Source organism: Salmo salar, chromosome ssa12 (genome assembly GCF_905237065.1).
Source record: "Salmo salar chromosome ssa12, Ssal_v3.1, whole genome shotgun sequence".
NCBI lineage: Eukaryota > Metazoa > Chordata > Actinopteri > Salmoniformes > Salmonidae > Salmo > Salmo salar.
In genome coordinates this window covers 30,929,351-30,944,870 of record NC_059453.1, presented here as the reverse complement: position 1 = coordinate 30,944,870, position 15,520 = coordinate 30,929,351, and the positions used below count along the sequence as shown (strand labels likewise).

General features: G+C 41.1%; 1 protein-coding gene across 1 annotated transcript; it reads left to right on the top strand.

Moving 5' to 3' along the window:
- The first annotated feature begins 7,277 nt into the window (after positions 1-7,277).
- On the top strand, positions 7,278-12,354 carry LOC106564957 (keratin, type I cytoskeletal 13). Its single transcript, XM_014131513.2, has 8 exons — positions 7,278-7,783; positions 8,661-8,743; positions 9,081-9,237; positions 9,994-10,158; positions 10,453-10,578; positions 11,178-11,398; positions 11,743-11,789; positions 11,995-12,354. Exons 1-8 carry the CDS (start codon positions 7,373-7,375, stop codon positions 12,099-12,101), a joined length of 1,317 nt encoding a protein of 438 aa, XP_013986988.1. The 5' UTR covers positions 7,278-7,372; the 3' UTR covers positions 12,102-12,354.
- Positions 12,355-15,520: the final 3,166 nt, after the last annotated feature.

Sequence of the window (15,520 nt, the reverse complement as noted above, 5' to 3'; positions counted from 1 at the left end):
GGAGTGATTATCAACTGGGCAGGGCACCTTCAACTGTCGGGAGTAGGAGGGGCAGCGGGGGAAAACCATGCAAAAAATGACATATCCTCCTAAAACTGGTCATAACATCGGTTCTGTTTGTGATATTCAGATTCTAACAACGACGGGGCGTTATATAGACTTATTTAGGAAAACCCAAGGATGGGGGGGCCATGTAAATGAGTTTTGCATCCACATGACGCTCTGTGCACTTCTAGTGTTAAAGCTGAGGAGAGAGGAACAACAAAAAATGATTAGGCTATATCATAATCTTCTTTGACATGGTTTTGTGAAAGCGCCTCCGGGCTTAGGAGTCCTTGTTGATCTGAAAAACAATTACACCTAGGAGTGGCACACTTTCCTGAAATCACCTTTCTGTTGAACAAGGATGGGGACATACTTTACACATGTCCAAACAAGTCAAGGCAAAGGCAATCCATAGACAGCAGGAGGGGTCGCCAGAAGAGCAAGAGGTAGGGAGCGGCGTCTGTGTGCACTGGCATTATCTGGTTTAGCCTACCCTCTGGCCATCACAGCTGATTTAGGATTAACCGTTCCTTCCTAAGTTATAATTGATCAATTGAACTTGGTCAGTTGGTTAAAGCTAGAATCCTTAGTTGCTACCTTCATTTTTGTACTTAACAATAAATTTTTGTACCCATTGATTCTTGAAGAATATTACTTATAAATGCCGCATGAGTCAGTTCAACTGTTGTACCCCATCAGAACCCAGAATAGAAGCATTTTTGACCCCAATGTTTGTAAACAAAGTAAATGTACACCAACACTGTATAGCTTCAAAACATGGTTAAAACTATAATGTTGATATCATGGATGGTCAGTTGTTGCATCCATAGATCTGCCTATGAATTTGAGAGTGGATACATTTGTCTAGGCCCATTCCTCATCTTTTACAAAAACAGAGGAGGGGTGAGGGCTTTGTTATTGTTTCAACCATGGATTCTAGCTTTAAGGACTTAAAAGAACAATATTTTCAGGCTGGCCCAAAAGCATTACAAGGATTGTGGTCAGACAAGCATGGCTTAACCAGACAAGCATAACCACAACACTGGAGAGAGCAACTTATTTGCTACAACAAGGAGTGTCAGACAGTTATATTAGAGCTGTATGATTGGTCCCTCAATAACCAGCACTTTGTGACATAGGCTGATGTAAAAAGGGCTTTATAAATACATTTGATTGATTGATTGATAACCTTGATACTGTAGTGTACGTACTGGTAGAAATGGTAGAAATTGACCAATAGGCCTATTAATGGGGGTAGATGCGTGTAATTGAATTTGAAATACCACACACAGAGCAAGTGAACAACTTGATAGCCAGGGGGAAAGAAGACTAAGGCTGTGTTTAGACAGGCAGCCCAATTCTGATATCTTTTCCACTAATTGGTATTTTGACCAATCACATTAGATGTTTTCACATCAGATCTTTTTTAGAGCTGATCTGATTTATCAACAGACCAATTAGTGAGAAAATAAAAGTGGGCTGCCTGTCTAAACACAGCCTAAAATGTCTGTTGTTTGTCCCTGGGGCTGTCTGCTTAGATCTGACAAGACACCCTGAAGGTTTGAAGGTGGTTTATGGAGGTCAGGGAGTAAAATGGAGCAATTATACTGTCTGTCTGCATCCTTTGAAGCCTAGTGCGTTTTCAAGGGCTCAAATCCACATTTCAGTTCAGTTCAATTCACAGAGCTAATGTGAGCAGACACCCTATAGCAGGGATCTCTTGCTCCAACCCAATTGGCCAAAAGTAATCTGTCAATCATTTTAGATTCCATTTCATGTGGTCCATGTATGGTTAATTAAGACAGTCTTAATTAAGACCGTCTTAACGATAAATGACTGTATGTTGAGAAATCACATAAGATCATGGGAACACTTTAAATGCGTGTTGTAATGAGTGTTGCAATGAGTAAACAGTCTGCCACAAGGTGTGCATGAATTGTCTGTCTGTTACTGTTTTCGTCGAGAGGACACAACATCTTATTCCATTTCCCCATCAGCTGTGTGAGTTTGAAAATAACTGCTAAGTACTTAGCCACTGGGCACAGATATCAATTCAACATATATTCCACGTTGGTTCAACATAATTTAATTGAAATGACGTGGAAACAACGTTGATTCAACCAGTGTGTGCCCATTAGGTAGTAGTTCAGTAGCCATCTGCCAGTACGCTGTGTCACTCATGAACAGGCGGAAAGTGTAGGGACGTGACAGGGACCTCCATCACACCTGTGTGAAGGCCACCGAAATTAAATTAAAGCATGTTGACAAACAGCTAACATCAACCCACTCTGACCTTAAAAATGATCACATGATAGAGAGAGAGAGACAGGGAGGGTGGGATAGCAATTACAGTAAAGATACTCTAAGCCCTTCAAATTCAACTGGCTTTCAAAGCCAGTTCCATTGCATCTTTTCATTGTTCCCCTCTAATCAGGGACTGATTTAGACCTTGGACACCAGTTGTGTGCAATTAATTATCAGGTAGAACAGAAAACCAGCAGGCTCCAGATCTTCTAGGGTAAGAGTTGAATTACCCTGCTCTAAGCTATGCATGGGTAACTTTCAGCAATGCGGCAAAACCTGTAAGCATCAAAACCAAAGGGGGAATTACAGGTCTAAAATAAAAAAGTTTTTTTTAATGGGGCAAAGCTATGATTATGAGGGTGGGGATGGGGAATGTGCTCCTCTCTAGTCTTGTACATCTGAAAAGCTATTCATGCTTTTTGAATGGAACATCATACAGCAGTGTTCATTAGAAAGTACATATTGTTCTGAATGGACCAGGTGGCTCCTTTGGAAAAGCTCAAGTTCTTTCATTACGTTTTTTTGTTATTTCTCATTGAGGTCCACAAGTACTAATTTGAGGCTATTAGCGATTTGATTCTCCTAAGTAAAAGATTTCTGCATTGAGGATTGCCAACATTGAACTACTACAGAGAAAGCGGTTATTTGTATTTGTATTCATTATGGTGCCTTATGCTGCCTTGGCAGCAGCTACTCTTCCTAGGGTCCGGAAATTTAAAAAAAAAACATTACAATAGATTCATTACAGAATTCACAACACACTAAGTGTGTGCCCTCAGGCCCATACTCCACTACCACATATCTACAATGCAAAATCCATGTGCACGTGTGTGTATAGTGCATACGTTATCGTGTGTATGCATGTGTCTGTGCCTATGTTTGTGTTACTTCACAGTCCCTACTGTTCCATAAGGTGTATTTTTACTTGCTTTTTAAATCTGATTCTACTGGTTGCATCAGTTACCTGATGTGGAGTAGAGTTCCATGTAGTCATGGCTCTATGTACTACTGTGCGCCTCCTACACAGTGGCTTGCGAAAGTATTCACCCCCCTTGGCATTTTTCCTATTTTGATGCCTTACAACCTGGAATTAAAAATGATGTTTTGGGGAGTTTGTATCATTTGATTTACACAACATGCCTACCACTTTGAAGATGCAAAATATTTTTTATTGTGAGACAAACAAGAAATAAGACAAAAAAAATGAAAACTTGAGCGTGCATAACTATTCACCCCCCCAAAGTCAATACTTTGTAGAGCCACCTTTTGCCGCAATTTCAGCTGCAAGTCTCATGGGGTATATCTCTATAAGCTTGGCACATCTAGCCACTGGGATTTTTGCCCATTCTTCAATGCAAAACTGCTCCAGCTTCTTCAAGTTGGATGGGTTCTGCTGGTGTACAGCAATCTTTAAGTCATACCACAGATTCTCAATTGGATTGAGGTCTGGGCTTTGACTAGGCCACTCCAAGACATTTAAATGTTTCCCCTTAAACCACTCGAGTGTTGCTTTAGCGGTATGCTTACGGTCATTGTCCTGCTGGAAGGTGAACCTCTGTCCCAGTCTTAAATCTCTGGAAGACTGAAACAGGTTTCCCTCAAGAATTTCCCTGTATTTAGCACCATCCATCATTCCTTCAATTCTGACCAGTTTCCCAGTCCCTGCCAATGAAAAACATCCCCACAGGATATTGGTGCCACCACCATGCTTCACTGGGGGATGATGTTCTCGGGGTGATGAGAGGTGTTTGGTTTGCGCCAGACATAGCATATTCATTGATGGCCAAAAAGCTCAATTTTAGTCTCATCATACCAGAGTACCTTCGTCCATATGTTTGGGGAGTCTCCCACATGCCTTTTGGCAAACGTGTTTGTTTATTTTTTTCTTTAAGCAATGGCTTTTTTTCTGGCCACTCTTCTGTAAAGCCCAGCTCTGTGGAGTGTATGGCTTCAAGTGGTCCTATGGACAAATACTCCAATCTCAGCTGTGGAACTTTGCAGCTCCTTCAGGGTTATCTTTGGTCTCTTTGTTGCCTCTCTGATTAATGCCCCTCCTTGCCTGGTCTGTGAGTTTTGGTGGGCGGCCCTCTCTTGGCAGGTTTGTTGTTGTGTCATATTCTTTCCATTTTTTATAATGGATTTAATGGTGCTCCGTGGGATGTTCAAAGGTTCGGATATTTATTTATAACCCATCCCTGATCTGTACTTCTCCACAACTTTGTCCATGACCTGATTGGAGAGGCAGAGCAGTGCTTTATTATGGACAGACTTCTCCCCATCTTAGCTAATGTTGTATCAATATGTTGTGACCGTGACAGTTTACAATCCAGGGTTACTCCAAGCAGTTTAGTCACATCAACTTGCTCAATTTCCACATTATTCATTATGAGATGTAGTTGAGGTTTAGGGTTTAGTGAATGTTTTGTCCCAAATACAATGCTTTTAGTTTTGAAATATTTAGGACTAACTTATTCTTTGCTACCCATTCCAGAAACTAACTGCAGCTCTTTAAGTGTTGCAGTCATTTCAGTCGCTGTCGTTAGTAAAGATTGAAAAAAGCAAGGGGCCTAAACAGCTTCATCCACATTATAGAAGGGGGTGTACAGCCATAGAACATACGTTTTTCGAGCAGCAGACTATGATCGATAATGTCAAAAGCTGCACTGAAGTCTAACAAGAGAGCCCCTGCAATCATTTCATCATCAATTTCTCTCAGCCACTCATCAGTCATTTGTGTAAGTGCCGTGCTTGTTGAGTGTCCTTCCCTATATGACTGCTGAAAGTCTGTTGTCAATTTCTTTACTGTGAAATAACATTGTATCTGGTCAAACACAATTTTTTCCATTAGTTTACTAAGGGTTGGTAACAGGCTGATTGGTCAGCTATTTAAGCCAGTAAAGGGGGCTTTACTATTGTTATGTGTCACACGCAGTCACAAACACAATAACACTTTCTCAAAGTATAAACAATTGTGTTATTCTGAGGTTATGACGATATAATAAATATCAGAATAGGGATTGAAAGATAAGGGATGGAGTGTATTGCGTTTGAATGTTTCATTTTCCTTAAACAGCTATGAAAGCACAGTAATGTGAACATACAGTACATAGAACTATGAAGGTGTGTTAGTAAGTGATTAATTAGCCTACCCACACAGATATACCATAACCACAGTATGGCAAAGGCTATATAGTAATGGATAATGAAAATGATAACTGAGGATGACTTGCAACATTCCGTCAGATATAATCATACAACATGCTATTGAACATATAATAGAGTTTGATTTCCCAAAAGACTGATAGATTGAATTCAGAGATGAAAAGTGCATCAGTATCAGTAATAAGAACAACACCAGTTTGTGGTTGCTTTCTATTTTACATGCTAATCATATCATTGCAAATGTCTTATACTAGAGGACATGTCTGTGAAAACAACTCCAGAGAGAGACGGCGAAGACACCACCTGTGCTGGAAAGGTTGAGTTTACACTCAACATCTGGGAAATACCTAGCTCGTGATTCACTCTTTGCACCTGTTGACAAAATAATGGAGACTTGAGTTTGATGGGAGAAGACTAGTGGCCCGTATACCAACACTGGCCTATGGCAGAAGCCAAACATGAAACCAGTTTTCTGTGTAATTCAGTTCATATCAAAGACTAGTCCCGTGTGGCTCAGTTGGTAGTGCATGGTGTTTGCAACGCCAGGGTTGTGGGTTCAATTCCCACAGGGGACCAGTATGAAAATTTTTTTATGAAATGTATGCATTCACTACTGTAAGTCGCTCTGGATAAGAGCATCTGCTAAATGACTAAAATGTAAATATCAATGGCGTATCAATCTTTTTAATAAATGGCATGTCAATCTTTCCGCATGCTACCTGTGCTAAATTAACTCAATATTAGGAAGGTGTTCCTAATGTTTGGTATACTCAGTGTATATTAATGTGTTTCTGTGTATTGTTTTGGCCATTCCACACATACCTGTATTTGTGCAATAATGGGCAACCAACTATAACTTTGATGTGAAGTTTAGAGAACCTTTTGAAGGTAATTGTTATTGTATTCCTGAAGTCTCTCTTTCTCATGTCCTGAATGCCCTCTTGATTCAAGTGACATCTCTATAACAATTTGTAACTTCATATTTGAATCTTTAACATAGTAAACCATCAAGTAAATATCAGGGTAACCATTTCATAAATTCCTCTTTATCAACGCCCCATGTCACGTCACCGACTACTTTTATGGTATGATGATCAATGCATTTACAACATTTTCTAAATGGAAAACGTACATCTTTTCACTAACTATGAGGAAATAACGGTACCTATTTTTATTAGACCTAAGGACGTCAGATTTGAATTAGCCTTCACATTTGGGAGACTTCTATACCTGTTACCATTACCCTTGAACCTAATTTATTTGCCCAATAACATTTGAAAAAGAAACATAATATTGATGAAATGTATCATTTGTATTTAAAAAATATTTATGATGCTTCCATCTCTCCAAAATATAGCCTACCAACATGAGCATGTCATGTGAGCTGAGCCAACTGTTCTACTAAGTTTAGGTAGAGGAGCCTATTTTACGTATCCTACATTTTTCGGTGACTACAGAGGGAAAAGTAGACTTTCTGTTGCGGGTTCCAGTCTTCTGTTATCTCTTAAAACGTAAGATACTATCTTATCATATTCATAACTTGCTTATCTGAGGTTTATCATGCCGTGACAGTTGTCAGGCTGTACAGGAAAGTGAAAACAATTATGGAGGCAGAATGCCAGCTAACTCTCACGCGCACCACACCTTAGTTCCCTTTTTTAATGAGCTGACTAAGGACACACCTGTTGGATGCCTAATGAATATCTATTCACGTACATAATTATCTCAAGGCGACATCCAGCCGCTCCCACCTCCAAGGGGGTATATATTCTGCTATCAGGCTTGAACTGGTTCACCACCAACTCTTCGAAGTACCACTCCGGGTTTGTCCGCTCTACATACCCATCATTACAACGTCGCCATGAGTGCTTTATCACTTCGCAGTTATGGAGGCAGCCGAGGCTCATCCTCCATGTCTCTCGGAGGAGGTTACCAGAGTCGCATCGCATCACGGGCACCAAGCGTCTATGGAGGGGCAGGGGGACAGAGTGTCCGCGTATCTTATGCTTCGGGCACCAGGAGCGGTTTTGATCTGTCCAGTGCGCTTGGAGGTGACAATGGCAGCTATGGTAGTAATGCAGTGTCGGTCAACGAGAAGGCCACCATGCAGAACCTCAACGACCGTTTGGCCACCTACCTGGAGAAGGTGCGCTCCTTGGAGACGGCGAATACTCAGCTCGAGCGTCAAATCCGCGAGTGGTACGAGAAGAAGACACCGGTCATTAGAGATTACAGTAAATACGAAGCTACTCTTGTCGACCTGCGCAGAAAGGTGAGTATTTTTGGGGCATCATAAATACAGTATATTGATTGCTATATTGAGCGAGATTGATATTATTACATTTTCTTTCATCAACCTCACTCCTATTTACTATTGAGTTTAGATGAAGATTTCTATGAGGAGAAAAAAATAAAAATAGGATATATAATTTACAAAAGTAAAATGTCTAAACATTTCTACTCAGGCAGGAAACAACATATATTCTCATATACAATTCAGTTCTGGCTTACAAGACACAAGTCATACCCTGAAGTTCATTGACTGACTGCATCTATGAAGCTGTCAGGCTGCAATATAAGTGTGCCCTCAGGATGTGAATTTGTAAACCCTTGACTTTAATAGAGGAATCATACCAAGTTTACAGTAGTGATGGATTATAGGACTTACAGTTTATGAGTGTTGTTTAGTTTGTTTGTCTCTATTGAAAGAAAGCAATTACCAAAAAAAGGGCTTGGCATGTGAAACCTTCACTTCCGTTCAACTTATCTCCCTGTCAACATTTACATTCACACTCATGCCGCCTACACTACTTCTTTCAAAAGGGAGAGCCGTGAGCATGATGATGACGGGAATTGAATCATACCACTGTTCAATAGCATTTTGTATTATTTCATCTGATGTGATCCAAGTCATGCTTATTATTTTCTTTTCCCATACATAACTGTGTGACCTTTGTCATAGATAGGCTACAGTATATATGCGTGGGTAGGAGGCTAATCAATAAGTTACAAACACAATATTATAGCTCTGATAGGCTTCTCCTTATCACGCAAGCAAATGATGTAATCATTGTGATAAGCCTGACAATGTGTAATTGCCTTCCTTTTTTATGTACCATGTACCAACAAGTTTTTTGTCCTGTTCTCAGATCAGTGCTGCCACTTTGAGCAATGCCAGTCTCCTCCTGCAGATAGACAATGCCAAACTGGCAGCAGAGGACTTCAAAGTCAAGTGAGTACAAAGGGTCTATAAGATGGAAGCAGCAAACAACTGTTGAATTCATCTTAGAATAATACTTTAAGTCAGGATTGGAATGGGAACTATACGTCATATGTAAACTTTAGTCATGCAACTTTTATAGCATTATTACAGTATGAAGCCACACCTACTATAACATTACTCAAGGTCAATGACGTGATGTTAAATGTCACATTACTGTACACCTTAGATACATCATCAGCGGTCAACTGCACATAAAACTGGTCTGACTGGTTTTGTGCCATTTGGTATGTTTACTGTTGGCGGCAACTGTTAATAATGCTGGTTAACTCCAATTCCCTCTGGACAGGTTTGAGAATGAAATGGTTATGCGTCAGTCAGTGGAGGCAGACATTTCTGGACTGAGGAAGGTTCTGGATGACTTGACCATGTCCCGGTCAGACCTGGAAATGCAGATAGAGGGGCTGAAGGAGGAGCTGGTCTACCTCAAGAAGAACCATGAGGAGGTGGGTTTTCCTCAGGGCACTGTAGAGGCCTTGGAAGCCCCTACAAAGCCCCTCTTTTATCAGACCATATCCCCAAGAGTCATGGCACAGCCCTGTCAATAGCAAGACCTCCGCACAGTTCAAAATTCTTATACATTTTACCTAGATGAAAACAATGTGGTTGTGAGAGTCGAATGGAGTTGTCAGAGACATAATTCATTCTCATCGCATGCCAAGCAGTGTTGACAATGACAATGCAAACAACAGATCAAACAGACCTTGTCTGGAGTGTCTGCGCTGTCTCTGTTTGGGTAGCTTTAAAGCTGTCAGCAAACTTGTCACAAGCCCTGCAGCAGTATGGCATAGACGTTAAAACCACACTTCAGATCACATGGTCACAAGTATTATTTCATGTTGGATTACCTTGAGTGTTTTCACAGTTATCATATACTTACTTTAGGATGGTTGTACAGGATGTCAGAGAAGCTGACGGAAATACACCATAAACACTGTAACTAGGTTATGAAAGATGGGGACAGTTTGTGACACCCAAGTACCTAATTGATTTCTCATGTGGTTGAACCTGAGACACCACCTGTCTGTGACCCAATTTGACCCCTCACCCCTATGTAATTGTGCTAGACAATTTCCCTGTCTGGGACAGTCAAGTTGTATCTTATCTTACCCGGTGACAGCCTACCCAGTGGCAACCTCCATTGGCCTCTCATCTGGTGTTGACCCTAGTTGACCTCTGTCATCACTCTGTGCCCCTTATAGGAGATTGCTGCCATGCTCGCCCACATGAACGTCAGCTCAGTGAACGTGGAGGTGGATGCAGCACCCCAGCAGGACATGGCCAAGATGATGGAGGAGATCCGAACTCAGTACGAGGGCATCGCCGAGAAGAATCGCCGCGACATGGAGACCTGGTACAAGGGCAAGGTGAGGAGAAGAAGAGCCCAACCTTGTCTAGGGAGAACCTCTTGATCCATCTGTTCTGTTTTAGATCATATGAAAATGGTTTACTACATCTTAAAAGGAACACTATGTCCTATGAGAACAGTATTTAAAGTGCTTATAAACGACCAATTACTGTGATCACATACTTGAAGCTATCTTATACTTGTTTGATCATGTCAATATAGAGATATCAGACCGTGGAGAATTACTTTTGTGCCTATTACCAGTGCAAGTGGAGTTACACAACCCTTACTGTGTTCCTTCTGTCCGTCCCAGTTTGATGAGCTGAACAAGGTGGTGACCAGCAGCACAGAGACCCTCCAGACGTCCCGCAGTGAGATCAACGAGCTCAAGAGGACCTTTCAGGCCCTGCAGATCGAGCTGCAGTCCCAGCTCAGCCTGGTGAGGAAACAAATGCCCCCTCAACCCCCCTAACGTCACACCCCTCTCTGCCTTCTAGTTGATGCTAGACGTATGAGTTTGAGTTAGAGCTAGACTAGGTGTAATTAATTACTGTAGAAGATTACTCTGAATTCAGAAATGCATGACATTTACAATCTTCCAATTTCAGTTGAACAGTAGAGTACAACTGACACCTCACAGTAAAACCATTATCATTTAGATATCATAAATACATTCATACCCTACGGGTTACATATGAGTCCTCAGGTTTACCTTTTAGAAACTGAAGATTATGGATTAGTTACAGAGAGAGAAGAGAGAAGCAATCAGTCAACTCAGAGCTTTGTAATTATCACAAACTATAATAATAATATATTTCATTTTTGACAAGCTCTTCGATTGATGGATATATGAAGTGAAGTTGAGGATAACAGTTTTTGTTATACCACAGCTGTGATCCTCAAAACTGAATTCTAAAAACACGTGCTCACCTGGAACTTCACCTCAATCATTCACTGATGTCAGTGTGGATAGCCTAAATCAGCACCACTTGTTGAATTGTCTGAAGTCTTTAACTCTTCCTCCCTCTCTCCCTATAGAAATCAGCCTTGGAGGGCCAGCTGAATGAGACCGAGTCCCGCTACAGCATGCAGCTGAACCAGCTCCAGGGCATGGTCAACAGCTTGGAGCAGGAGCTGGGTCGCATGAAGACGGACATCGAGAGGCAGGCCGTCGAATACCGCATGCTCCTGGACATCAAGACCCGGCTGGAGATGGAGATCGCAGAGTACAGGAGGCTGCTGGACGGAGAGGATGTCGGGTAAGGAGCGGAGAGAAGGCTGCAGATCCCTAAGTTACATAACCAATGGGATTTACATGGGCTTCACATCCCCAATGTAAATTATAAATGTGCATTTACATACCCAATTACAAATCAACCCCTCCCCTACCCCTTTGACACACCACCTGCTGTAGGCACTTTGAATCTAAAATGATTGGATACATGCAAGAACTATGGTGTGAATATTACTAGAGTGCACAGGGGAAGGGGCCAGGGCTCAATTTGGAACTGGGCAATAGATACTGTGTTACAGAGTAGAGAGATCAATGTAGAGTTGTTCAATAGGAAGGTACTTAACACTTAAACTATCTTCTGCCCTCCAGGAGAGCTGTCATCACCAAGAAGGTTGAGATTGTTGAGGTCAAAAAACGTAAGTAGAGTGAGACCATTTTCTATCATATCAAATTCCATATTGATTGAACCCAGTGGTAGTAGTTGTGAAACACTCTAGAACACAAATGACTTGGTTGATTTGAATGTGTTAAGGTGCTATGTGTTCTCATGGCTCTGTGCTTCTCCTCTTTAGTTATGCCCAACACTAAATGTACTAATGGTTATTTGTCCCTACTTTGTAGCGGAGCCAGTGGTGACAAAGAGAGTGAGGACGGTGATTGAGGAGATGGTCGATGGAAAGGTGGTCTCCCGTACAGAGGATGTGGAGATGGAGGTCCCGAAAAAATAGATCCCTTGCCCACCCAAACCCACCTGTCATTAAAAGCCTGGTTCCGCCTACAGCTAAAAGGAATACCAGGTGTTGCCTGTATGCTCGGTGAATGTACAGCACTGTGCAATCTTTGATAAATTGACCATATTTGATATTTAAATTGACAAAACAAACATGCTTTTGAATATCATTGTTGATCAAATGATAATGTATGATGTTTGGTTGAATTGTCCCAAAATACATAATTAAAGATGTTTCAGTATCTACCGTATTTGATCATTGTCTATTTGTTTTGAGCATGATCTCTCAAATCATTTTTCCTCTCAGTCCACTGTCTTATCACTGGAAAATAACATTGTTCAAAAGGGGATGATAATCTCTTTAAATCTTCCTTGATATTTTATCTTATATCAGTTTATTTTATACTATAGGTCAGGGGTGTCAAAATCATTCCATGGAGGGCCTAGTGTCTGCGGGTTTTTGTTTTTTCCTTTCAATTAAGACCTAGACAACCAGGTGAAGGGAGTTCTTTACTGATTAGTGACCTTAATTCATCAATCAAGTAGAAGGGAGGAGCGAAATCCCGCAGACACTCGGCCCTCCATGGAATAAGTTTGACACATTCTGTAGTGTTACAATGTTATCTTTATCATACCATGTTGTATATATTTGATATCATTCAATTTCATCCAACCATTTAACATGCTCTTTCACCAAATGCACATTAGATGATAGTATGATTCAGTATGATGTCATCAACAAATCAACACGGACAAATAAATAGGCAGCGAACTCTTTATGCGATTCCTTTAAAGAAGCATAATCCTGGGACATTGTCAAAAGAGGGTTAGTCTAATGGGTCTGGATCACAGGCCCTGTACATGTAGCACCTTTTGCATCTATAAAGTTGAGATAATCTATAAAGTTTGATCTCAGCTGACGACACTGAAGCAGTCAGACATCTCCAATAAAATATATGATTTGAGGTCACAGTCTGAATTCCCCAAACAAATCACTTTAATTACAGATGATTACAAAGATACTGGAGTCAATAAACAGGGAGGTGAATAACTCAATTGAACGGTTTCAAGTTGTTCCCGAGGGTGGGAAGGAACTGACGTAATAAAAGCATTGTAATGGTGAAGTCTTATTGGGACAGGGTGGGACAAGACCAATATAAACAGTGTGACCGAGGACAGTTAAGTAAGACTCAGAGCTACAGTATAAACAGTACTCTATGTACAGGGTCATGCTTGGGCTGGCCTGTTATTGAGTTAGGGGTGAGATTGGAGACGGTGAAGAATGGGGCGGCAGGTAGTCGAGTGGTTAAGAGCGTTGGGCCAGTAACTGAAAGGTCGGTCTTTCGAATCCCTGAGCCAACTATGTGAAAAATATGCCGATGTGCCCTTGAGCGAGGCACTTAACCCTAACTGCTCCTGTAAGTTGCTCTGGATAAGAGAGTCTACTAAATGCCTAAAATATATATATTGGATAAAAAAACAAAGTGAGTGTGAGATAGAGATGTGAAAGTAGTGATTGATAAATGTACCATATTTAAGTTGACAAAACAAACACGCTTTACCATATTTCAGTGTTGATCAAATGATCATGTCTAATGTTTGGTTGAATTATCCCAAATAACACAAAAAAAGATGTGTTACAGAATCTACCTTATTTGATAATTGTGTATTTGTTTTGAACATGATCTCTCAAGTAATTTCTCCTCTCATTCAGCTATGTTCCACCAGATGGCAGCAAGCACTTCCTACTGTATGATAGTTAAACTTGGTTTTGGTTTTGATTTTCAATGGTGCCAAGTACAATATCAAATGGTGGCATTCGGAGAGGGCTTTAGAGAACTCTGTCATCATCACAGCAAATATTTATAGGACCTGCACTAAAATAAGTGTTTTCCTTTTAACAAAATGTGGTTGTCCTTCTTTTTAGGGAAAACGTGTTTTCATATCTACATCCGCATAGATATTCACACAATCACAACCTCACCAACCTTAGACAAACATTAGGGCCGTAACTACATATGAGGACACCGAGGTCCGGACCTTGGTCATTTTTTCTAATTTAAAAATAAAAAATAATAACAATAAAATATATACAGTACCAGTCAAAAGTTTGGACATACCTAATCGTTCAAGGGTAGTTATTTATTTTTTACTATTTTGTTCAATGTAGAAATGTAGTGAAGACATCAAAAGTATGAAATAACACATGGAATAATGTACTAAGCAAAAAAAGTGTTAAACAAATCAGAACATATTTTAGATTTTAGATTTATCCACCCTTTGCCTTGATGACAGCTTTGCACACTCTTGGCATTCTCTCAACCAGCTTCATGAGGAATGCTTTTCCAACAGTCTTGAAGGAGTTCCCACATATTCTGAGCACTTGTTGGCTGCTATTCCTTCACTCTGCGGTCCAACTCATCCCAAACCATCACAATTGGGTTGAGGTCGGGTGATTGTGGAGGCCAGGTCATCTGATGCAGCACTCCATCACTCTCCTTGGTCAAATAGCCCTTACACAGCCTGGAGGTGTGTTTTAGTTTATTGTCCTGTTGTAAAACAAGTGATACTCCCACATGTGTAACAATGCCTCCTAGTGGGGGGGGGGGAGCAAAGAAGTTCCAGTGGCACAAAACATTTAATAAGGCGGTCCAGAACTCACAATAGAAACAAGTGGGAAAAACACGCACAAACATAGTCGCCACCCACAGGGAAACTAACCGCACACACGGAGGGGAAACCTCGACTCCAAAAACAAAGTCTCGAAAACACACGGTAACATTTAAAGAAAATAAATCGAAACCCCGTGGTGCAGGCACGCACAACCCTAACATGCAATACACACAAATAATCCCGCACAAAGCCTAGCATTCAGCGGGGTGTAGATAAAAACCTCCGAAATCAACTAACTGAACACAGGTGTGAAAAAACAGACAGACACAAACGAAAAGGAAAATGGGATCGGTGGCAGCTAGTAGGCCGGCGACGACGACCGCCGAGCACCGCCCGAACAGGTAGAGGAGCCACCTTCGGTGGAAGTCGTGACAACATGATAGTCGCTGCAGAATGCTGTGGTAGCCATGCTGGTTAAGTGTGCCTTGAATTCTAAATAAATCACAGACAGTGTCACCAGCAAAATACTCACAAACCATCACACCTCCTCCATACTTCATGGTGGGAACCACACATGCGGAGATCATCGTACTGTGCGTCTCAAAAAGACACGGCAGTTGGAAACAAAAATCTCACATTTTGACTCATCAGATCAAAGCAAACATTTCCACCGGTCTAATGTCCATTGCTTGTGTTTCTTGGCCCAAGCAAGTCTCTTCTTGTTATTGGTGTCCTTTAGTAGTGGTTTCTCTGCAGAAATTCGACCATGAAGGCCTGATTCACACAGTCCCCTCTGAACAGTTG

Excerpts from the sequence above, each read along its gene's own strand:
- LOC106564957 (XM_014131513.2), top strand. The coding sequence starts at position 7,373 with ATGAGTGCTTTATCACTTCGCAGTTATGGAGGCAGCCGAGGCTCATCC. Across the intron at positions 9,238-9,993 it reads TCAAGAAGAACCATGAGGAG|GAGATTGCTGCCATGCTCGC; the intron begins GTGGGTTTTCCT and ends TGCCCCTTATAG. Across the intron at positions 10,579-11,177 it reads TGCAGTCCCAGCTCAGCCTG|AAATCAGCCTTGGAGGGCCA; the intron begins GTGAGGAAACAA and ends CTCTCCCTATAG.